General features: G+C 34.0%; 3 protein-coding genes and 1 long non-coding RNA gene across 6 annotated transcripts in view; 2 read left to right on the top strand and 2 right to left on the bottom strand.

The window, feature by feature from the left end:
• The window catches only part of LOC121258062, a 40,991-nt gene extending 35,027 nt beyond the window's left edge, over window positions 1–5,964 (top strand). The window contains exon 2 of the long non-coding RNA XR_005939321.1: window positions 5,893–5,964. This is a non-coding gene — a long non-coding RNA (uncharacterized LOC121258062). The remainder of the gene's footprint in view (window positions 1–5,892) is intronic.
• A 956-nt stretch (window positions 5,965–6,920) lies between these two features.
• On the bottom strand, window positions 6,921–7,592 carry LOC121258832. Its single transcript, XM_041160365.1, has one exon. It carries the CDS (start codon window positions 7,590–7,592, stop codon window positions 6,921–6,923), a length of 672 nt encoding a protein of 223 aa, XP_041016299.1.
• A 5,523-nt stretch (window positions 7,593–13,115) lies between these two features.
• Window positions 13,116–14,283, bottom strand: LOC121258831 (uncharacterized mitochondrial protein AtMg00810-like). The gene is made up of 3 exons (XM_041160364.1): window positions 14,126–14,283; window positions 13,563–13,747; window positions 13,116–13,513 (listed from the first exon to the last, which is right to left on the bottom strand). The coding sequence occupies exons 1-3, from the start codon at window positions 14,281–14,283 to the stop codon at window positions 13,116–13,118; spliced, it is 741 nt and encodes a 246-aa protein (XP_041016298.1).
• Window positions 14,284–20,979: 6,696 nt separating this feature from the next.
• On the top strand, window positions 20,980–23,121 carry LOC121258879 (cocosin 1-like). 3 transcript variants are annotated; one of them, XM_041160411.1, is made up of 4 exons: window positions 20,980–21,104; window positions 21,329–21,530; window positions 21,962–22,694; window positions 22,821–23,121. In XM_041160411.1, exons 2-4 carry the CDS (start codon window positions 21,335–21,337, stop codon window positions 22,975–22,977), a joined length of 1,086 nt encoding a protein of 361 aa, XP_041016345.1. In that variant the 5' UTR covers window positions 20,980–21,104; window positions 21,329–21,334; the 3' UTR covers window positions 22,978–23,121. The 3 variants fall into 3 exon arrangements, with proteins under 3 accessions (XP_041016345.1, XP_041016348.1, XP_041016346.1); XM_041160414.1 differs by having other exon boundaries at window positions 21,004–21,104; window positions 21,321–21,530; XM_041160412.1 differs by having other exon boundaries at window positions 21,008–21,104; window positions 21,324–21,530.
• Window positions 23,122–24,980: the final 1,859 nt, after the last annotated feature.

The following is a 24,980-nucleotide window of genomic DNA, read 5'->3' as shown; positions in this document are numbered from 1 at the left end:
GCCCCTGGTCACAGATGCCCAAACCCAGAGCTGTATTTGATTGAAGAAATAGAGGATGAAGTGGTGGCAATAGGAGTTTACACTGATCAGGAAGAGGACCATATATGCTCTAAACAACAATTTATTTTTGGGGATAATCCAGAAATTTCATTGCATGCTATTATAGGGTTCTTGAACACTAAAACTATGAGAGTAGTGGGAAAAATAGGCAATCAAATACTCATTATTCTTATTGATTCAGTGAGTACTCACAACTTCTTAGATCCAACAATACTATCCAAGATTTCACTTAAAGTGTTGACTAATGAGAAAGTGCAAGTGAAAGTGGCTAATGGTGACCAGGTTCAAAGTGAAGGGAAAATTAAAGACTTACAAGTGATTTTCCAAGACACTAAGCTCATTGTGGACATATACTTGTTGATGCTAGTAGGTTGTGATGTAGTGCTCGGGGTGCAATGGTTACAAAGGCTAGGGTTTATTCTACGAAATTCTCATAAACTCACTATAGTTTACTTACAACCAAAATGTTGTCATCTTAAGAGGGTTGAGAGATACTACATCGATGGAAGATGGGGCAATCAATAGAGCAAATAAGTTGGAAAACAAAGAGGTCCTGCTTCAGCTAATAGAACATAACCCTCCAACCGGTACGCAAATCATAACTCCTAAACCCATACAACAACTTCTTGACAATTATCCTAACATATTTGCCCTTCCCTCTGGCATTCCACCAACCAGATCCCATGACCACCATATTCCCCTACAACCTGGTACTCAACCAGTTTCTGTTAGACCATACCATTATCCTTATTTTCAGAAAGTTGAAAAATAAAAAATCATAAAGGAGTTGTTGGAATCAGGTGTAATTAGACCTAGTCAAATCCCTTATTCCTCACCTATTTCGTTGGTGAGGAAGGCTGATGGCACGTGACATTTATGTGTTGATTACCGTGCTTTAAACAATGTTACAGTGAAAGACAAGTACCATATTCTCGTGGTAGAAGAATTAATAGATGAGCTACATGGAGCTAAGGTATTTTTTAAACTTGACCTAAGGCCAGGATATCATTAAACTCGAGTCAAACCTGAAGACGTTCCAAAAAATGCATTCATAACACATGAGAGGCACTATGAATTGCTGGTTATGCCTTTTGGCCTCACCAATGCCCTTTCAACTTTTCAGAGTTTGATGAACTTGATTTTTAAACCTTACCTGTTGAAGTTTATTTTTCTTTTATTTTATTTTTTACGATATTTTGATCTATAGCAGGGATGATAAGACCCATGTCTACCACCTGCAGCTTACTTTTGAAATCCTAAGGGAAACCAATTCTTTGCTAAGTTGAGTAAATGCAGTTTTGATTGCACTAAAATTGCCTATTTAAGCCATTTGATTTCTGGCCATAGAGTTAAAGCTGATATCGAGAATATCAAAGCCATGCTGAGTTGGCCACCACCAGTCTCTCAAAGCCCTAAGAGGTCTTTTAGGTCTCACAGGTTACTACATAATGTTTGTGAAAAGGTATGGAGCTATAGCTGCTAAACTGACTAGTTTGCTTAAAAATGACAATTTTGCTTCGGATGAGACAACTCAAGAGGCATTTGACAAGCTTAAAAAAACAATGACTAAACCCTTAGTCCTGGCTCTACCAAATTTCCAAAAGCCCTTTATCATTGAATGTGACGCTTCTATGGAGGCTATTGGGACAGTACTTATGCAAGCAGGAATACCCCTAGCATTTTTTAGTCATACCTTGAAGGAAATGGCCTTATGGCTTTCTACTTATGAAAAAGAATTTCTAGCCCTTCTGTCTGCAGTTTAAAAGTGGCGCTATTACCTCTGGGGCCAACCTTTTGCTATCAAAACAAATCACCAGGCCTGAAATTCTTGCTAGACCAGAGGGTATGAACTGTCATGCAACAAAAATAGATCTTCAAGCTCATGGGCTATGACTTCATAGCCGAATACAAGAAGGGTAAATAAAACTTAGTGGTTGATGCTTTATCTATAATAGGGGTTGAATCTGAAATGATGTTGTCTTTAATTTCTGTTCCAAATTGGGACTGGATGACAGAGATCAGGGCATTATATACTACAAATGACAGGATCAAGGATCTATGGGAGAAGCACAAACAAGCGCAATTACCATCCCCCTATACAGCCAAAGTGGGATACTATTTCACAAAAATAGAGTTTACATTCCTGCCAATTCCACTTTCATTCAAAAACTACTGGATTTACTACATGGCAGTCTACTAGGGGGCCATTTGGGTTTTGACAAAACCTTGTATAGAATAAAAAAGGATTTCTACTGGTCTGGCCATAAATATGATGTGAGAGACTTCCTAAAGGGCTGTGACATTTGCCAAACTGTCAAGGTCGATAACACCCTTCCTAGTGGGCTGCTCCAACCACTTCCAGTACTCTCAACACTATGGACTTTGTTGAGAGCTTACCTAACTCTAGTAGCTTTAATGCCTTATGGGTAGTTGTTGATAGGTTTTCCAAATACTCTCACTTCATTCGTATAATCCATTCATATACTGCTAAGACCATAGTCCAACTTTTCCTCAAACACATTTTTAAACTCCATGGGATACCTAATTCCATTATATCTGACAGAGACCCTACATTCAATAGCGAATTTTGGCAGGAACTTCTAATCCTACAAGGGGTCAAGTTAGAGTTCAGCACGGCTTACCATCCTCAAATAGATGGACAAACCGAATCTATTAATAAATTGGTGGAGAACTATTTGAGATCTTATGTCAATGATAGATTGAAGGAATGGTCTAAATGGATGGCTCTAGCAAAATGGTGCTACAACTCAAGTCAACATGCCTCAAGTAAAATTACACACTTCCAAGCCCTCTATGGCCACATGGCCCTTAAACTATCTACCTACACAGCATGCACAATAAGATTAGAGGAAGTAGAAAATATCTTGCGTGACCGAGATCAACTTTGGGCCCTGCTGAAGCACAATTTAGTTAGATCTCAAGAAAGAATGAAACGTTATACAGACAAAGGGCGAAATGAACAACAATTTTAGATTGGAGGCTAGGCTTACCTAAAGCTCCACTGTCTTCACTTAGACACCACCAAAGTATGAAACTCTCACCATGATTTTATAGACCCTTTCAAGTGGTTTAGAGAGTCGGCGAAGTGGCATATCGCCTTCAACTACCCGCATCAGCTCAGATCCATGACGTTTTCCACGTCTCACAGATGAAAAATAAATTAGGGCCACATGTCAGTACCATTCCCGCACTTCCACCCGTCGATAAAAATGGAATCTTGAAACCGAAACCAGAGGAAGTTCTTACCCACAGACAGAGGAAAGTGAAGAACACACCCGTCATGGACCTTCTAGTTTGCTAGTCAAGTTAGGGCCCAGAGGAAGCCTCATAGGAGCCGTACACGCAGCTTTGCATCGCCTACCTACACCTTGTGGGCTAGGTATTTTGATGGGTGGGAGAGTGTGACACATTGAAACGGTAGAGAAAGAACCAGGCATCGGCATGAAGGGTAGAGAGGAACACGACAGCAACTTTAGGGTTCTTCGGAAGACTTAAACAAATGTGTTGGAAGGCATAAGGCTTGAGGAAAAATGAGCTTATGGGTCAGTGCACGTGGACCTAAGGTAGGATCATGATGGGCCTTAAAAAAGAAAGGGGGAAGCCGTGGATAGCAAAAGGGGCCTAGGGCCTGGCTCAAGAAGTAGTGTTATTTTTGTTATTTTCTTTGTAATAGCAGGCTAAGGGACACTTTAGGGCTAAGTTGATTATACAAAACTAAACTATCTCATATCATATCATATAATCATTACAATTTTCTAAAACTCTCACAAAAAATATAATAAACAATTTAACTTTTTTAAATCTCAAAACAAAAATTATATTAAAAAATTATATTATAACAATATTTTATTCAACTTTCAACAAAATATTTCATCTCGTCTGAACTGCGTAACCGGATGAGGCCTTAGGACTCGTTTGAATACAGAAATCATCTCATCTCACCTCATATTGTCTCATCATTACAATGTTTTAAGATTTTTACACAGAATATAATAAACAATTCAACTTGTTCAATTCCCAAAACAATAATATTAAAAAATAATATTCTAACAATATTTTATTTAACTTATCTAAAAAAATCACATCTAATATCATCTCAATATCCAAACGAGCCTTGGTATTTACACATTTAGCCAACCCTAATTACAACGAGAATGGTATGGTAATAAATTATTATTTTTTATTAATTTATAAAATTAATCATTATAGCTTAAAAAAAGAAGAAGAAGATATTCATCGTTGTTTTTTAAGCATGATCTTTACCTTATATTTTTATATAATATCAAATTATTATTATTTATCAACCAATTATTAAAAAAATTTAAATTATGATAATTGAAAAATATAACGGACATTTTTTATTAAAAAAATCTATCTAATTTTAAGCAATGAAATAGAACATGAAGTGAAATGTGAAATCACCAATTATTCTAAAAGTTTAAACTGGTAAAAATATATATTTAAATACTTGTACTATATTATTAACATGAGATTAATTTTGTGATATCTAATAACTAATATTAATTGATAAATTCATTCTAATCACTATAAATTTTATTGCACACATTTTATAATGAAAAATGCTTGGATGCCCTTTAAATGTGCTCTCAAAAGTGTCCCTACTCCAGTGTATTTTAATTTATCTTTTAAATATTTAAAAAAGTTATTACTAACGAATTTGTGTTATGTTTCTTTATTTAACATGAAAAAAAAAATTCAAAATACATTAGGGACACTTTTCGGAGGCATATTTGAAAGGTATCGTAGCATCACCCTTTGTATATGTCTTTCATCCTTTAAGTTTTAAAAAGCGAAGTGATTTATGTTTGAAAAATCATATTCTCAAGCCGGTGTATATTGTACACATAATAAAATATTTATATGACATAATTTAATTTAAAAAATAAATTTTAAAATTTGAATCATATAAATAAGATATTTTCACTTAAGTAATATTAATTGTGTGCTCTAAACACTGATTTGAGAATATAATAAAAAATCTTTATATTTAGTAAAAGAGATGATAAAGTCTAGTCTATAAAGAGATTTTATAAAAAAAAATTATAAATTAACATAATTTAATATGATAAGCTAAATTATAAAACTATTTAAACTATAAAAATAAAATTGACTATTACATTAAATATCGTCAGTTTATAAGTTGTTCTTGTGAATAATGTTATGTACAAGTCTTAAATAGAAAAACCTCATATAAATATTTTTGTAGAAAAGTGAATCCCACTAATAAGAAATAGTTGTTTTTTCACTTTTTTAAAATATCTTTGTATTCACGTGGATCCAACACTTCTCAACAGAAAATTCGATTTTATGATTCTTTTATTTTTTCTAATAATGGGTCCGAAGGTTCGAGCCCGAGATTTCTTGATTAGTTTGGGTATTCAGGTTGTAGGCCCGGTTGGTGGGATAGCTCAATCCTTTAGGTCCGATTAGTTTCTATAACTGAACTATTTGTATGCTATCCATTAATTACATATATATATATATAAAAGAAAAGCCCAAGATCTATCACCTAACAGTATCCATTGATACAACCCATTATCCGAAGTATAAAACGCAATATGAACGCAAGTCATATTATCCTTTTTAATGTGTAGATGGTCTCGGATAGACTACATACCTATGTTAGAAAGAACTAATAGATCATATTAATATTATAACATAAAGTCTTAGTGGATCTTAAATTATAGAATAAATATAGATAGCAGCCACTGTTGAGAGCAATCATTTTGTATACATGATGTGACATCATATAGACTACACATCTTTTAAGTCTAAAAAAAAGAAGTAGAGAACTAGAAACAGTCATGTAGTGAATGTAAAGTGTGTACTGCTATAGTGGCTTCTCTCTAGCATTACTCTAAATTATATAGACCTTGCATGGAAGAAACATTCAGCCAACATGACGTACCATATATATATATGGTCATAGAGAAATGCTATAGCAACAAAGAAAATATATAAATTAATTTTATAAATTAACATGGTTTTATGTAATCCATTAAATTTGCTTTACAATAAAATTAATTTTATAATATGACAAATCACATTGGCTTCGTTTGGTTCCAAACTCATCTCAACTCATCATTACAACTTTTTCAAATTCCAACACAAAATATAATAAATAATTCAATTTTTTCAAATTCTAAAATAATAATAATATTAATAAATAATATTCTAATAATATTTTATCATCTAAACTCAACTTAACTTAACTCAGTTCAACATCCAAACGCAGCCCTAAGTCATGTCAATTTGTGTGATTATTTTTGTGTAATACTTTTATGGCTAAAATATTTCTCATGGTCATATAGTGAACAAATGTTGCACCCCTCTTTTTAAAAAAAAAAAAAAAAAGTTCCATAATTAAAAAGGTTGAAATTTTTATATAGGTATGAGGTCATATAGTGTACAATTTGTTGGAATGTTATGTTGACAATGCTATATATGTTGGAATGTTATAATAAAAATGTTAATTTAGAATGTAATGTTTAAACATTATGTCGATAGTGAAAATGTTACACTTTTAGTTTTGATTATTAGTAATAATAAAGACATGAAAATACCAGCAAAACTATATTTTGATATAGCTGACCCAGCTAACACTCTTGTCATATGATCTTGCACACGACAATCTTGCAGTTTTAGCAAATATTTATGGACCTTAGTAAGGCAAGAGAAATTTGTTTAATTTTTCTATTGATTGCAACTTAATTTATGAAATTTCGTAAAATTATATCATTTAACTTATTCTTTTTTTTTTTTTGTTTTTTTGAAAGGGGATGGCACACTAACAGTGTGCCGCCTCAACTTGTATTTAATCAACCAGAAACATTACAAAATTTGTCCTGCAACAAAACATTACAAATAACATAAGGTCCCTCTTCAATCCATACTCTCTCCTCCCCTAAAACCAAAGCATGTTTATCTAACAAATGAGCAACACAATTGCCCTCTCGAGGAACAAAATTCACTGTCCAGTCCTCCCTCTCTGTGATTATCCTTTTGATGTCTTCTATAATATGCCCCATCCACGATTGATCTTCACCATCCTTGCTAATTGCATTGATGACAGCAGCAGCAGCTGCATCCCCTTCAAAAGAAACTTTTAACAGTACCAGCTCCTTGCAAATCTCCAAAGACTTCCACAAAGCCATGCACTCCGCACGTGCAGGATTGTCCACATGTGCCCTCACATCACAGGCAGAAACCAACACCTCACCTTCCTCGTCTCTAATACAAATTCCTACCCCCATTTTCTTGGCATGTAAATCAAGACTAGCATCCCAATTGGCCTTTACTACTCCAGGATTGGGTTTTTGCCATTTCTTTTTTGATCCATCTAATGCACCAGAGACTGTTCTACTAATAGAAATCAGTTGTGCAGTCTTATAATCCTCTAGTCCCTCGCTTGCCAGCTGAATTAAACTCTTTGGACTGTAGAATTTTTTGTTGAAAAGGAGGTTGTTTCTTCTCAGCCAGATCCTACGCATTGTTGTAGCCATCCATTCCAACTCTTCCTTCTTTAATCTGGTCATCAGCTTTGCCCATAATTCCAGGAAATCGCCCTCATCTTATTCTTAATGAATAGAGGACCACTCTATGTCATTGTGGGGTCTCCATCACTAGTAATTTTAATTTATTCTCTCTAGTTTAGCTCATATATATGTTTTGAGTGAAAGAAGATAGAGAATGGAGTTTCCAAACTTGAAAAGATCAGTTCATGCGAGACATTGCTAAAGCTTGATTTATTGACTTTCAATTTACTTGGAGCCCAATTAATTTACATGGTTTATGTTCATATAATATAGGCCGAAACTCTATATTTCTGCATTCTTTCTAGTTTTTTGAATATATATTGGTTTGAGTGCGTTACACCTTTGCTGGTTCAATTACAGGTATATTGTTTTGTTGAACATCTTTTTAGTTTTGCAATCTTTAACAATCTGGGAGTTTCTCCTAATCAGGATGTCTTTGGTGAGAGGTGCCTTGGTGGAATTATGACCAAGGTCTTGCAGACAAACGTAGTAAAAGGTTACTTCTTGATTCGGTTGTAGTCTCAGTATGTTGAACGGAGAAGATCCATAGATCTCGAATCCTCCCACGTGAACTAGGGTTCACTTCCCTTAGATTTGCAGCCCTTCTTCCCGAATACTCTTCTTCCTCTTGACTCTGCCGTCGCCACTATCTCTCTCTAGTCAACCTGTTGTCGACGGCCTTGTCACATCCTCCGCCTCCGCCACCACCAGAGCTTCCTCCTCGCCTATAGCATTTCTTATGCTCTTAGATCGTCCACATTCTTCTTAAGCAATTGATTATACGTGCCCTAATTTTCTGTGCTGCAGACTATAATTTTGATTATTCTCTATTAGTGTTTACGCATTTAGCCAACCCTAATTGCAGCCAGAGAATTTATAAAGTTACAAGATATTCATCATTATAGCTTCAAAAAAGAAGAAGATACTCATCATTATTTTTTAAGCATCATCTTTACCTTATATTTTTATATAATATCAAATAGTTGAAAATACTTATTATTTATCAACCAATTATTAAAAAAAAATTATTATAATTGAAAAATATAACAGACATTTTTTATTAACAAAAATCTATCTAAATTTAAGAAATTGAATAGAAAATAAAGTGAGATGTGAAATCACCACATATTTCAAAAGTTTAAACTAATGAAAAAATATAGATTTAATTATTTGTATTATATTCTTAACGTGAGATTAATTTTGTGATATCTCATAACTAATATTGTTTGATAAATTCATTCTAGTCGCTATAAATGTTATTGCACACATTTTATAATAGAAAATGCTTGGGTGCCCTTTAAATGTGCTTTCAAAAATGTCCCTAATCTAGTGTATTTTATTTTATTTTATTTTATTTTCTATATATTTAAAAAAGTTATCACTAGTGAATTTGTGTATGTGATTTTATTTAACATAAAAAAAAATCCATTATGTTTTAAAAAGAGAAGTGATTTATGTTTGAAAAATCATCTCAAGTCATTATATAGTATACACCTAATAAAATACTTACATGACATAATTTGATTTAAAATATAAATTATAAAATTTGAATCAAACAAATAAGATCTTGTCATTTAAGTTATCTTAATGGTGTGCATTACACCAACTCGATAATATAAAAAATCTTTATGTTCAGTAGAAGAGATTATAAAGTCTGGTCTACAAAGAGATTTTATACAAAATATAAAAAAATTACAAATTGACATAATTTGATAAGATAGACTAAATTATAAAACAAGTTATACTATAAAAATAAAATTGACTATTACATTAAAATATCGTCGGTTTATAAGTTTTTCTTGTAAGATATCTTTGTATTCTCGTAGTTCCAACACTTCTCAATAGAAAATTCGATTTTATTATTCTTTTATTGTTCGGTCCGAAGGTTCGAGCCCGAGATTTCTTGATTGGGCTTGGTATTCAGGTTTTAGGCCCGGTTGGTGGGATAGCCCGATCCTTTAGGTCCAATTACTTTCTATAACTGAACCATTTGTTTGTTGTCCATTAAATTATATAGACCTTGCAAGGAATAAACAATGAGGCAATATGACGTACTATTATTTTGAATAATGCTATATATATATATATATATATGTTATACCTTCAAAGAAAATATACAAAATAATTTTACAAACTAATGTAGTATTATGTGATCTATTATATCTGTTTTACAATAAAAATAACTTTACAGTATGACAAACCACATTAAATCAAGTCAATTTGTGAGATTACTTTTTGTGTAATCCATCGATACAACCCATGCATATTCCGAAGTCCAACACAACATGCACATTGTTAGGGCATGCTTGGATATTTAGAATATTTTAGTGAATAGTAATAAATTAGTTTGATTTAAAATATTTTTATTAGATTTTGAAAGGTGAGAGAGAAAAAGTTAAATAAAAATATTATAATGTTAACAAATTATTTTAATATAATTTTTGTTTTGAAATTTAAAAATGTAGTATCGTTTTTTGTTTGAAAATTTAGAAAAATTCTAATGATTAGATAAAAAAGTTAAAAATTTCAAAATTAAAAATATTTTGTATTTGAATATATTTAAAAATGAAATATATGAAAATACATGTGTTCCCAAATGCACCTTTATGTTGATGGTTAAAAATGATAGTTTTTACTGGGAAAAAGAATTATAATATTAGAATATGGAAATTCGATTAACTCACATGCCTGATATTTATCTAAAAGAAGTAATGTTAGATATGAGGAGGTGTAAGTTTCCACGTACTCTCGTTAGAAAAAAAAAATCACTATTAAAAAAATAACTTTTTTAAAAAAAGATACATATCTGCTTGCACTATTGCACATCCTAAAAATATAAATATCATTTATTCTATCTAAAAAGATGTTTGAAAAAAATAGATCCCATTAATCAATTGGTTACGCATCTAGTTAATTAGAGTCATTTAGGACTTGTTTGTTTTCGGAGATGATATGAGTTGAGATTAAAGTTAAAAAGTTAAATAAAATATTATTAGAATATATATTTTAATATTATTTTTGTTTTGAGATTTGAAAAAGTTAAATTATTTATTTTATTTTGTATTAAAAATTAAAAAAATTATAATGATTAAGTGAGATGAGATGTTTTCTAAAAATAAACGAGACCTTAATTACCTATTTTGTGTTTCAAAAATCCATAGATCAAGCCCTCGTCCTACATATATAAGTACTCAAGCAAAAAGGGCCACCGAGAGGTGGTTCGGTAGTCCTACCGATAAGTGTAAAATAAACTTTTTTTATTCTGTGTATTTTTTTTCAAATATTTTAAAATCATTTTAAATACTTGTTTTCTTAAGAATTAAGGAAAATTTACAAATCGATAGAAATTCTTGGAACAAATTGTTGGTAACTTTAACAATTTTCAACAAAAATTGCCTGTAAGTAAATGGAATTCGTGAGAACTTTCACGAGGACACTACAACTTGCATGCAAGCATATTTAATATAGGGATGGTAATATATAACATGACGCGTAAATTTAATACGGACACGATTTGAAATTAATAGGTTTGAGTTAAAACGGGTTGATTCGTTAAGTCACGATTTATAAACGAGTCATCCTGCTTAACACAAAATTAATCTATTTTGACCAATTTATAATTTATTATATTAGTTATTGTATGATTTGTAATATTTGTTTTATTATGTGTTAAAATTAAAAATTATTGATATATGTTTTTTAAGATATTGTTGTTATTAGTAAATATAGATTTTAACTTTCATGTGAAAGATTTGTGCTACATAGAAGCCCCACACCCCTGCACACCACTGAAAAATATATGATTTTACTTTTTTACCCTCATATTTTATATTGGTGTGAAATATGAAATAGGGGCGTGGGACTTATGTCTATAATTTTTCTTATGTGAAATTATGTTAATCAGGTCAAATGACTTATGTGTTTTAGTTCAATCCATTTACATGAAACAAACGAGTTTAAATAAGTCGTGTCGTGTTAATATATTTCTAATCAATTATTAAATGAATCAAAATGAGTGATACACGACATGACACGTTATCTAAATAAATTATATTAAGATTTATAAATTTGACACGTTTAACTTAACGATTTGGATTTGAATTATTTTATATAGTTGAATATTTATGAATTGACACCGACCTGAAAACATGATCTGTGACCCCAAAAGTCTCCCTAAAAGTCTCAACTTACGTCCTTGTCAGCGGCTCGGGATGGTCACGAACCATCCATATATATATATATATATCATAACTGCTACATGCAACCGTGGTATGCAACCGTCGTGTAACCGGCTGTCTTCTATGTCAACATATGTCAGAAAAATTTAAAAAAAAAAAAGACAAAAATTTGAGAAAAGTAGAACCTCGGGAATAGGTAGACATCTGAGAAGAAGTAGACATTTGAGAAAGATAATCGATTTGACTATAAACATTTGAGAAGAAGTATAACCTCGGGAAGAAGATTTGAGAAAATTTTCATATTTGAGTGAGAGCATTTCGCACAAATCGCGTAGAGAATTTACTGCAGAAAATTGTATGCCAACCCATATGCATTTCACTTTCCTTAAACCCATTTTCCAAACATTCAAAACAAAACCAAAAGAATCCCAAAACGAAGAGATTATTTCTAATAAACAAGCAAATATTTCCTTTCAAAAATACAAAACTTGTTCGTTCGAGATCAGGATCGCTTAGAAAGGCCTTGAAAATCTTGCACTTTAGCTTGAATTTTGTCGCCATTTGATGGCGTTGGTGGTCGTGGTGTTGAAGCCATGTCAAAATCCATTTCAAAGGAAAGATCATCTCTCACACCTCACCCGTACTTTTTTTTGCATACTTGTTTTGGGTAAGAAGTATTTTACAGAATTTGGATTTAAGACTTCAAACTCAATACCGACACTAGTGTTAAGAGAGAAGAAAGACGTGTTTGAATAATTCTGTGTGTATATTTTTGTATTTCGCTTTACAAAATATATAAGAGTACAATAAAACTAATTATGGAAATTTACATATAAGGGAAAGATCCTATTGTAACATATGCCTAAAAATAAGGAATTCCTGATTTTGTGCAATCCAAAAATATGGGAAGAGATGATTCTGTCAATACTCCCCCTCAAGTTGGCGCATGAAGGTTCGTAATGCCCAACTTGCATGAGAAATAATGGAAAAGGTCATGCCCTAAAGCTTTGGTGAAGATATCTGCAAATTGCTCAAGTGAAGAAGTGTGAATTGCTTTGAGGAGTCCGGAGCGAATTTTGTCGCGAATAATGTGACAATCGATCTCAATGTGTTTAGTACGTTCATGGAACACTGGATTGTGTGCAATGTGAAGTGCAAACTGATTATCACAGTAGAGGTGGAAAGGCTCGGGATGAGGGATGCCAAGATTAGTGAGAAGTTTCTTTAGCCAAGTGAGTTCACAGGTGGTGACAACTATGGCGTGGTATTCAGCTTCAGCGGAAGAACGAGCAACAGTAGTCTATTTTTTTGTGCGCCACGAGATCGGACTAGTACCGAGCTGGATGAAGTAGCCTGTGGTGGAACGTCGGGTGGTGGGGCAGATGGCCCAATCAGAATCAGTATAAGCAGTAACCTGAGTGGTGCTAGAAGAGGAGAAAAAAATGCCTTGGCCAGGGCTCCCTTTGATGTAACGGAGAACACGCGTAGCAGCAGTCATATGAGGAACATGAGGGGCATGCATAAACTGACTAAGAATGTTGACGGCATAAACAATATCAGGTCGAGTGATGGTCAAGTAAATGAGACGACCAACGAGACAACGATAAATGCTAGGATCAGGAAGTAGAGATCCATCTTCATTGGAAAGTTTCAAATGGTGTTCCATCGGAAAAGAGGTGGTCCAGACACCAATGGCCGCTGTCAGAAAGTATATCAAGAGCATATTTCTGCTAATTCAGGAAAATACCTGCAGAAGAATGTGCAACTTCGAGGCCAAGGAAGAACTTCAGAGAGCCAAGATCCTTAGTTTTGAAGTGAGTGGATAGAAGATTCTTGAAAAACTCAATTTGGGGAAGAGCATTGCCAGCAACTAAGATGTCGTCAACATGTACAAGAACAATAGTGATGCTTGTGTGAGTAATAAGGGTGAATCTGAGGGATGAAGAAGGTAAGGGGAAGGGAGGGAAGGGAGGGGTGTGTTGGAGGATTCAGCCATGACATTGCAAGACCGAGTTCTAGCCTGATACCATATTAAGAGATAATGGAGACGTGTTTGAATAATTATGTGTGTATATTTTTGTATTCTGCTTTACAAAATATATAAAAGTACAATGAAACTAATTATAGAAATTTACATATAAGGGAAAGATCCTATTGTAACAGATGCCTAAAAATAAGGAATCCCTGATTTTGTACAATCCAAAAATATGGGAAGAGATGATTCTGTCAATAACTAGCTAGAAGAATTCCAAGAATTGCTAGACGAGTGGATTTTTTTTTATGGAGCTTTGAACATTGGAGACTGGATACCTTGGCTTGATTTCTTGGACTTTTCGAGATACCAAAAGTGAATGAAAGTTGTAGTAAAAAACTGGATCGATTTCGGGACCATGTTTTTGATGAACATGATAAAGAGAATGAGATCTTGTGCCAAAGGACATGGTGGATTTACTGGCTCGGCCTGCCATGGCTTGAGGTTGGCGGTTGTGGCAGTGAAAAGGAAGAAATGGAGAGAGAGCGCCTGAAACTAGAGAAAATTGAGAGAGAGAAGGGAACAAAATGAAAGAGGTAGAATAAAATTTTTTTATACAACCGGTCCCCCGGCCGGTTACAAGTATAGTTTCTGTATATATATATATAAGTACTATAGCGGCATAGCCAGCCATATTAATTTGGCGTACGTACGTGCTCGAATCATGTGTAAAATGTGCACGTTTCTCAATCAGAAATGCTACACAATTTCTTCAACATAAATGTTTTGAGTTTCGAATTCGGGACCTAAATAATGTCCCGAATGTGCGTGTATGTTTTTTTTTAATTAATAATTAAAAAAGTTTTTTTAATAATGTTGTGAATTTTTTTAAATCATGTTTATGATGATTAAAAAATACATAAAAAATAAATTAAAAATTAAAAATTAAATTGCACTATTCGGTGACACTATTCAAGACAGAAATTTGGTGACTGTAGCACCACTCTTTCTCCAATCTCCACATATATCACATTTTTTTAAAATTTTAAAATCTTTTATTTTTTTAAATTTTTGTTGAGTTTATTATTTTTAAATTAATTCAATTCTTTTATTTATATTCATATATTAAGCATTTGATAAAAGAAAAAAATTAAAAATTTGTAGTATGTAGAGGTTGTTTGAATAGTCAAAGTTGTATATATTTTTTCTTTCTCAATTAGTCTAATAATTCCACGGTGCAAATAAATACATACCAGATAGAATAAGTAGAACGCGTAAGATGGATTTGGCTCGATCTCCATGCAGCTTACATACAACTTATATATGAGGTGGCTACGTAAGAAGCTTCCAAGATCAGTAGTAGTACGGGTTCACATACGTGTTCGAACCTCAATTAATTAATTTACGTTTCTGGATTGGATATTGCTGCAGTCCGGTGGAGATCTGAATCAAAGTCGACGTCATGAATATATGCTAATTATAATTAATTAATTGGAAGGATAACTTTTTAAAAATAAAAATCTTTAATTTACATGATGATCACCAGTACATGACACTATTTACATAATTTAATTTAATTTAAAAAATAAATTAAAAATCACATTTTCTTTAAAGAAAATAAAAATTAAGACCATTCTCAATATTATGTAAAACTCATATTTTTGTAAAATTTAAAAGAAATAGCTCAATATAGTCCATCCAATAGATTATGTATTTTATAACTAATATCCAATTAATTTGCTACAGTATCATCTCTACATCTATGAAACATTATTCACTCTTGTATAAATATTTAATTCAGTTTTCTCTTTAATTTTTACTCTTTATTCATTTATTTATCTACTTTTTTACTTTTTACTTTATTTGAAATGAATAAAATATATTAAAAAGTATAATATTTAAATGATATAAAAAAAGAAATAGATAAACTAATGTATGATATATTGTAAAAGTCAATATGTAAAATAAAAATAAAAAGATTTTGATGATGTATTTTAAAGGATAGGATGAAGAATTCCATTAGAAGTGCTTAAGAGCATTAGCATTGGTCTATATATATACATATGCAAAATCACCACTTTTGCATATCCATTTTCTCATTCAAGCAAAACTCTCACATTAACTTATACATATTTGAGATAAAATAATAATAAAATATTATTATTAATTTTTTTCCTAAATACAATTTCATAGCATCTAGTAGATATATTAATACAATTGCACGCATCCAAATTTAGCAATTCCATATATAATAAAATACATCAAATTTATATACACCAAAAATGAATCTCATGTGCTCATAAACACACTACAACAGAAAGGGTCTTTTGGGACGAAAATTTTCGTCCCAAAAGACCCCAATTTCGTCCCAAAAAAATTTTTGGGACGAAAAAAATTCGTCCCAAAGTCATTCCAATATCACTGTGCCAAAAGGTATTTTGGGACGAAAATCACCATTTCGTTCTAAAAAATTTCTTTTGGGACGAAATTGAAGGAAACCGTTCGAACACGTTCGAATGAAAATTTTTTTTGTCACGGTTTAAATTCGTCCTAGAAAATGGTTCGAACGGAAAAAATTTTAAGTTCGAACAGTAGTGACGTGTTTGAACGATTTCGAAATATGTTCGAACACACATGAATTCGTTCGAACGTTATGAATTGTCTTTGTGTTCGAACGTTAAATGGTCAGGTCGAACGGTATATGGGTTCGAACGGTATAGGCTATGTTCGAACACGACTGAAATTATTTACGTTCGAACGTTGTGTGATCGTTCGAACTCTAAGAACATAAATTTTGTTCGAACATTACGTTTACGTTCTAACGCTATTGTCGTTACATAGAGTTCGAACGTTTTACGTTCGTTCGAACGATATCTCTTTAATTTAAATCAATAATAGAAAACCAAATAGACATTCATACTATTTGAAAAAATACATTAGAAACTGTTTAACACTCACAAAAGTGTTAAAATAAGCGCAAACTAAATAAATAACAGTCGAGACGGGCATTGTTCGTACATAAATAGATAATCCCAAAATCATCAGTTGCTTAGAGGCCTGTACTGTTGCATAAGCTGTTGCATTTGGAGTTGCATCTGTCTTCTGAACTCTTCTTGTTGTTCTTCATGTTGTTTGAGGCGCATCTCCATATCTGCTTGTTTTGCCAATTGAGCCTCTAACTCATGCTGTCTTGCAGTCAATTCTTCGATTCTGGAATTCGCATTCTCTAGCGCTATAGAAGTCATAGATGCATTCCCAGAAGAAGAAGAAGAGGGACCAGGCTTTACACAACGACCCAAACCCCTCAAATATCCTGAACGTTGACCCAGGACTTGTGTAAAAATCTCAATATCACTTGTTGAGGAATTTTGATCTGACGCAGATTCAGCACGTAGGGCAATCATTTTATCCTAGCCATATATAAGATAAAGAATTAATATCGTCATAAATATTCTAATATATTTAATTAAAACAGGTTATAAAAACTTACATAATTTTCATGGGCATCAGGATGAGTCCACTCTCCATTACGATCAGTGTGCGATGCAGCATATAATTTTGTCAGATCATAATTAGTATCTGAATCTTGCTACAATAAATGTGTTAAGATATAAAGTCATTATGATTCATCCAAATAATTAACTATATCCAATAAAAAAAAATAACAATACCAATTTCTTAGAAAGGCGATGGAAAGATCTTGAGCCTGCATGATGATTAATCTTCAATTTTGATCTATTTGTTTTGTTTATAGAACTTCGCTCCTGTAAAGAAATTGAAAATATGATGAAGCGAAATGCCAGATAGGACAAGTAAAATAATTAAATTTCATTATACCTGATATGATGGATCCTCAAACATGTCACAAAGTTTTTCCCACTCAGAAGGTCGGACATCCTGGAAAGGATGTTGGCGTGCATCTTCCTTCTTCTCAAACTTATTATAATACTCATGACACCTCGCCTTATATTTACGGAATGTATTACCCATAAGCTCTTCCACAGTCTTACGCTCCTCTCTCCGACCAAAATTTAATTTGAAATCATCCTTAAAAAAATAGTCACAAATACATTATCATTTATAATATTCTAAATTTAAGTAAAATATAGAAATTTATTCTACTAAATCAATGTTTTAAACATTACCAAACAACGCTTCTTGATAAGCTCTTTAACATCTTGGGGGACTTTCTTCCATGAAGTCGTTGCCGAAGGTGCGTAAGTTCGTGTAAGAGCACCCACATGTGATGCAAGCCAAGCTGCTGGTTGTCCTTCGCCCCCAGTATGTTCGTCAGGAATGTTAACCTTGATCTTATCCACATTCCGATATTTTTCCAACGTCACCCCTCTAGTGGTGCCTCGACCTTGACGAGATTGTACTGTAGATTCTATAAAATATAACATTGTAATCAATTTCATTTATATCTCTATTATAGGACCTTAATTAATAACTTTTATGAGTATTAGATTTTTACCTTATTCTGTAAAATCAATCTCTAATGGTGACAATGAAGGAGAGCTAGGAACAGGTGGAGATGGGTTGCGAACTTCCTTCCTCTTTGGCGGCATAATTTCAAACTACTGATACATTCAATAAGTAAAATATTTGTCATCAAGTGTAATGTTAACACATAATTGGTCAATCAGAATCTGTATCAGTTTCATTTGACAATTCGCTCTCATCATCTGTAGATACTTCAGATGATTCAACATTTTCCTCAACTGTCGCATCAACAATTTCAGCCTCAATATCTTCTCTATTTAATGGAATCATCTCATACTGGCTCAAATCCACAAACAAATTTCAGGATCATAATAATGTCTTATCGGGGCCGTAAACGTGGTAGATCAGGAGAACCTTCCATCCAAACAGTTCGAGAGCGGACCGTTTTACTTGAGCGACAGGTAAAACTGTCTGATTTTGTCGCTCTTATATGGGAGGGTCATTCCCTCCCATCAGTATTCAATGATCGTGGTTGGGCACCAATCTTAGATCAGCGAGAAGAAGGAATGGAGCTCGTTTCCTTCATTGAGATCGTTACTGAGTTCTATAAAGAGCTCGGTGCTGCTAGCCCAGACGATGGAGGGGCATATAGGATCTGTGTCCGAGGAGCTCCTGTTATATTTTCAGCAGACGGACTCGCTGTATATCTGGGTATTCCTAGGCTTCTTGATGCCTATCCAAACCTGCCGCCTAGAGAGTCTGGTCCTTCAGGTGATGCAGCTATGTCTCAGGACGAGGGACTAGATTACACAGATGAGATCGATACACTTGCTGATCACGAGATCAGAGACTTGATTGTTGGTCCAGATACTCCAATGTACGATGGCTCCAAGAGTATTAGACAGGCAGATTTATCTTCATTCTTCAAGATTATGAATTTGATCATTACCAATAATATTGACCCACGGCAGCACAAGACGGAGGTCGGCATGGATCGAGCGAGATTTATGATACGGGTCGCTCGTGGCATCCCGATCGACTTCGTTGGTTATATATTTGAGAGAATCCGATCAGAGGCATGGTTCATTACGACAGATATACTTCCGTTTGGGATCCTCATCACTCGATTTTTGTTACATGCCGGGGTTGTGTCCGAACCTGCCGAGCGTTCTCGATTTCCGATGGCACCGATCAACAGCACCACCCTATCACGGAGCACGGGACACTCTAGATTTCGTTTTCGTGGGGCTGTTCCTGACAGGGCTGAGATTCAGAGAGATGCGCAGCCGGGAGATACTGGAGTATCGGCTGGTGAGACATCTACACAGGCTGAGACATCACGCACATATATTCGCGAGGAGATGGCTGACATATTGCGTGCTGAGATCAGCGTACACACATCAGCAGTGATTGATGCAGTGCATACTGCAGTGCATACTGCCATGTCTGAGTTGCGTACAGAGATTATGGCTACCGTCTCTGGGTTACGTACAGAGGTTAATGAGTTACGTACAGTGATTAATGCCAATAATGTAACTCATGTCACAGTTAGTACTCGACTGACACAGGTAGAGACACAATTAGCTGCAGTCGAGGATGTGTGTAGAGACCTCGCATCACAATAGTTTTTATCTTTTATTTATATTTTCTTTTGTTGTAATTATGAACAATATATATGGCATTTTGATAATTTGCTTTATTTGGTTGATTAATATATATGTGGTTGATAATATTTATTTAACTAAAAATCTTATTTAACGTAAAAGAAATTATTATAATATTTTAAAATTCATTATATAAAATTAATTAATGAATTTGTATATATGATATATATTTTTTATATTTTGAGTTTCGTACCGAGATTAATATTATACCTTCGAATGTATAAATGTGGTGCTTGAATATGTTCTAACTAAATATATTCCGTTCGAACGGTTTAGAAACCTTCCCGTCAGGATTTACCACCAAATATTTTCCGTTCGAACACAACAAATTCTCGTTCGAACGTTTTTGAACTTTCCCCGCCATAATAAAGTAATTATCCGCCAAATTTTACTGTTCGAACGTATTTTTTCACTTTCGAACGGAAAAATTTTTTTGAGACGATTTAATTCGTCACAGAAAATACTGTTCGAACGGTTATTTTGATGTTCGAACGATTTTCTAAATTCATCGATTTTTTGGGATGAAATTTAAATTTCGTCTCAAAAAATGACTTTTAGGGATGAAAAAAATTTCGTCCCTAAATAATTTCGTCCCAAAATCTCAAATTTGTTGTAATGACAACACATATTAACATGGAAATACAATACAAATTCATTACAATACAAATTCATTACAATACAAATTTCTCTAAAATTATTACAATATAATACAAATTTATCAAGAAATGGAGGAGAGACAAAAAATGAATAAAAAATGTTTTGAAAAGTGAATAGTTGATCTCTAAATTTATATAGATAAGATTCATAATTAACTAAATATTTATAGATGTATAAGTCAATATAAATAAATTTAGTTTCATATTATGTAAATATGATTTTACATATTGAGATGCATAGATCAATGTCGATACTAGTCTAGTCAGCTATGGAATATTGCACGCGAAAATGATGCCATCCATGCATTGTCCGATCGCTATTCAACGAGTGGATCGTTCTCACGTACACGTGGCCTAAATTATTTTTCGATCTCATCGTGTACGTGTACATTTTCGTTTCTTCTTCCCATAGCCTACCTGCTATTATATATACGTAGAAACCCAGCTTGCACTATCTATTATCTTCATCATATATGTAATTTCTTAGCTGATCTGACGTGTTTTCGTTCTAAACTGCTGCTACGTGCGTACCCTTCAGATATCTACAAATACAGGTACAGAAATTGAAAATCTGCAAGCTAGCTACATGCGATTAGTTCTTCTCCAAAATTTTGTGTGTTCGGATTCTTGAGGTTGCTCCAAAATCAGAAAAAATATATAGTTGTCGCAGCCATTGAATTATCTTTTTTCAGTTAAATATATTCTCTCGTCATTCAAATATTAATAGCCATGCGCCCTGCTTTATTTTTTATAACCTAGCTTATTTGAAGTAGTGCAGAAAACTATGGAGTTTGACTTGGCATCCAAGTCTGCCCAGAAGATATTCGAGGGAGATGGTGGATCATACTATAGTTGGTCTAGTTCTGAATTTCCTGTGCTTCGTGAGAGCAAGGTTGGTGCTGGGAAGCTTGTTCTACAGCCACGCGGCTTTGCTCTTCCCCACCATGCAGATTCTTCCAAAGTCGGTTATGTCCTCCAAGGTTAGTGCGCCGGCGTCGCTAGCTACCTTTTCCTGGATCGAGGTTCTACTAGATGGCCGGGAAGTCAAGTGGCAGTCTAAATTTGAACAAGATTAATCGATCTCTGATTTTAAGTTTATTTAGTACTATAATCTTTTTTTGAAAAAAACAAAGAAGTTCATTAGTACAAAATTTGAAGTATTTTAATTAGTCGTTATTAGATTTCTAAAATATTTGAGTTGATCAAGTGAAATGACCCAAAACATCAAATAACTCCTTTTTGACAAAATTAGTAAATAATTATATTTTATATATCCATTATCTACCGGTACTCGAAGTTCATCAATCTTGTTCCATAATTCGTGGGTTTCTATTAATTTAGCCCTTATTATTATGAACACGCAGATTTATTTGTGACCAAATTTTCTCACAAAGCTCATGTAACTTTTCAGGTAGTGATGGAGTGGTTGGGTTTGTATTCCCAAATACAGAAGAGGAGGTAGTCCTGAAACTAAAGAAAGGAGATGTCATCCCTGTCCCAAAGGGAGCACTCTCATGGTGGTTCAACGATGGCGATTCCGAGCTAGATATTGTATTCATTGGCGAAACTATTGAGGCTCACATTCCTGGCGAATTCACCTACTTATTTTTTAGCGGTGCCCAAGGAATCATGGGAGGTTTTTCACAGGATTTTATAAGTAGAGCTTATATTACCAGTGCAGAAGATGCAAACAAGCTCGCGAAAAGCCAAACCGGGGTGCTGATAATTAAGCTGGAGGAAGGAAAAACAATGCCTAAGCCACACGAAGACACCAATACCAGAAAACTGGTGTATAACATCGATGCTGCTTTGCCTGACATTGTCGTCAAAAATGGTGGACGAGTTACGACATTGACAGAGGCCAAGTTTCCTTTCCTCGGAAAGGTTGAGGGGCTGAGTTGCAGTCGCGTTAAACTCGATCCTGAAGCAATGCATGCGCCGACATATACGGCTCAATCTGCAGTAGAAGTAATCTTTGTAGTTAAGGGTTCTGGAAAGATTCAAGTTGTGGGCATTAATGGGAAGCGCGTCTTGGACACTGAAGTAAAGCCTGGTTACTTGCTTGTCGTGCCCAGATTCTTCGCTGTTGCCAAACTCGCAGGCGAAGATGGATTGGAGTTTTTCTCTTTGGTCACAGCTAAGAGGTAATATTAATGCGCTCTCTCTCTCTGTCTCTCTCTCTCTCTCAAGTACTCTTACATCTTGACATTTTTTTTTTTTGCAACATTGCTGTTGTTCGTTAACGTAATGATGTTTTGTTTTTTGGTTAGGCCTGTTTTGGAAGAGTTGGCTGGTAAGACATCTGTGTGGGATGCTTTATCTCCTGCGGTCATAGAAGCCTCCCTCAATGTTTCTGCAGAATTTGGGCAAATTTTCAGGTCGAAATTAGGAAAGACAGCAATCATCGTACCTCCACCACGGAATTAGATCATCGATCAATGCCATTATTTAAAGACAATACGTTTATTATATATTTAAGTAGATCGATCGACCATTTATAATATTGTTGTATTGAAATTGAATAAACGTATGCCATGGATCAATAAATTGAGAAGTTATATATGTTAAGATCATTTTATGTATAAATTCATCAATTTATTCATGGATCAATAAATTGAGAAGTTTTAATTTGTTTTAACAAGATATATACTGTTACACGCAAACGTTGCTACTGGCTAGCTAGGAGTTGCGTGAGGAACAGGTCCTGCTCTGCAGTCTGCACGTAGTACGACCCATTAATTTGCATTGAAAAAATGCTAGTCCGTCAAAGTTATCGCTTACCGCTGGCCGGCCGGCCGGCTAGAACTGTCCTTTTGCACCGACGATTCGGCTTCGTTCAAAAGTTAAATTTATCTCAATTAATTATTATAAATTTTTTAAATTTTAATATAAAATATAATAAATAATTTAATTTTTTTAAAATTTTAAAATAATAATATTAAAAAAATAATATTTTATCATCCTAAATCAATTCAATTTAACGTTTAAACGTAATTAGATTTCTTATTTTTTTTATAAAAAATTCATAGAAATCTTATATTATATACTTCCATTATGAGTTTGTCATTTTTATTTTTTTTATTTTTATATTTAAATGTGTGTGTTCAAATATAAATATAAAAATAATAAATTATGTATTGATTAAATAGATGTATATCGTAAGATTTTCTTATAATATTTTTTTTATTTTATATATCATTGTCGTTCTATCGTCTTTAATGTGATATTATAAAAAAGTCCTCATTTTTGCCATTCAATATTCCAATGTCTGCTGTGGTTGCCATTGCCCATGACGAATCATAACATAACAATTTTATATCTTCTATGAAACGAGGAAGATGCAGATAGTTTTGTTGATTTTAGTGGGCCAAGCTTTAGATGGGCCGTCCCACCGACACGCGCACACATACGTACCCTATTAGAAGTTAAAACCTGTAACCCAACAAAGTTTACCTCATATTCTATCCTATATATGCACCCATTTCCAGTTCTCGACTGCCCGATGAATCCATTCCTACACGGGCCTTGCCTTCGTGGGCTCGGACCCAAGGCCTTTCTTGCTGCCCATTCGGTCGCGATGTATGCGGAGTCCGGACCGACTTAACAAAATATAAAAAAGTAGTATGTTTAACTATCAAATGGCTCAACCAATTCCTAAATCAATGTCAGTGCGATTATAAGACAAAAACGCTTCTCATCAGTCATTGTTTCGCATCAGCCAAGACGCACCTTACATGATAGCATTTTTTTTTTCTCCCTCATTCTCCCTATCGCATGTTCCTCTCTCACCCATTTGAGATTGTTAGAGCCCCGTCGGCCATCCTCTCCCCCACACCAAGCGTTATCCATCCTCTACAAAGTTGCCCCGTTGCAGTTGATCCTCCCTTTGCCCAGCACCCCTATTGCCGTCGACCCTCCTTTCCTCTGTCAGTTATTCTCTTCAACTTTGTGCTTCATCTTTCATCCTTCCTCGGTTGGAAATCTTCATCTCTTCATCCCTTTTATCTGCATCATGTCTTCGAAACATAGGTTGTATTAACAAAAAAAATAAGTACTTTAGATGCTAATTAATTAACCTGTGATATGAGGTTTTAAGATCGTACCCTTATAATTTTGTCTATCACCAAAGAACAATATTTTTCTCTATGCCTAAGCCGCAATACCTCCATCTCACAAAACCCAAAAATCATATCTCTCAATATACAAGAAGAATGTAATAGTACAGAAGGAAAAATAGTATAACATTTACCTACGAAAATGAGCATGGGTGGCGGCGAAACAAAATTCCACCGGAGCAGTGTTGCTGGTTTGGTCCATTCAATTGGCTTGTGGGGAGTGGTTGCGCTGGACAGACTGAGGAGCATTGCGAGGTGGTGCTGGGAAGAGAAAAACGACGCGAGTTCCTGGCGAGGGAGGAGGGTGGGTTTCGC

Source organism: Juglans microcarpa x Juglans regia, chromosome 3S (assembly GCF_004785595.1).
Source record: "Juglans microcarpa x Juglans regia isolate MS1-56 chromosome 3S, Jm3101_v1.0, whole genome shotgun sequence".
In the NCBI taxonomy this organism is placed as follows: Eukaryota; Viridiplantae; Streptophyta; class Magnoliopsida; order Fagales; family Juglandaceae; genus Juglans; species Juglans microcarpa x Juglans regia.
This window is presented reverse-complemented; position numbering and strand designations above follow the sequence as displayed.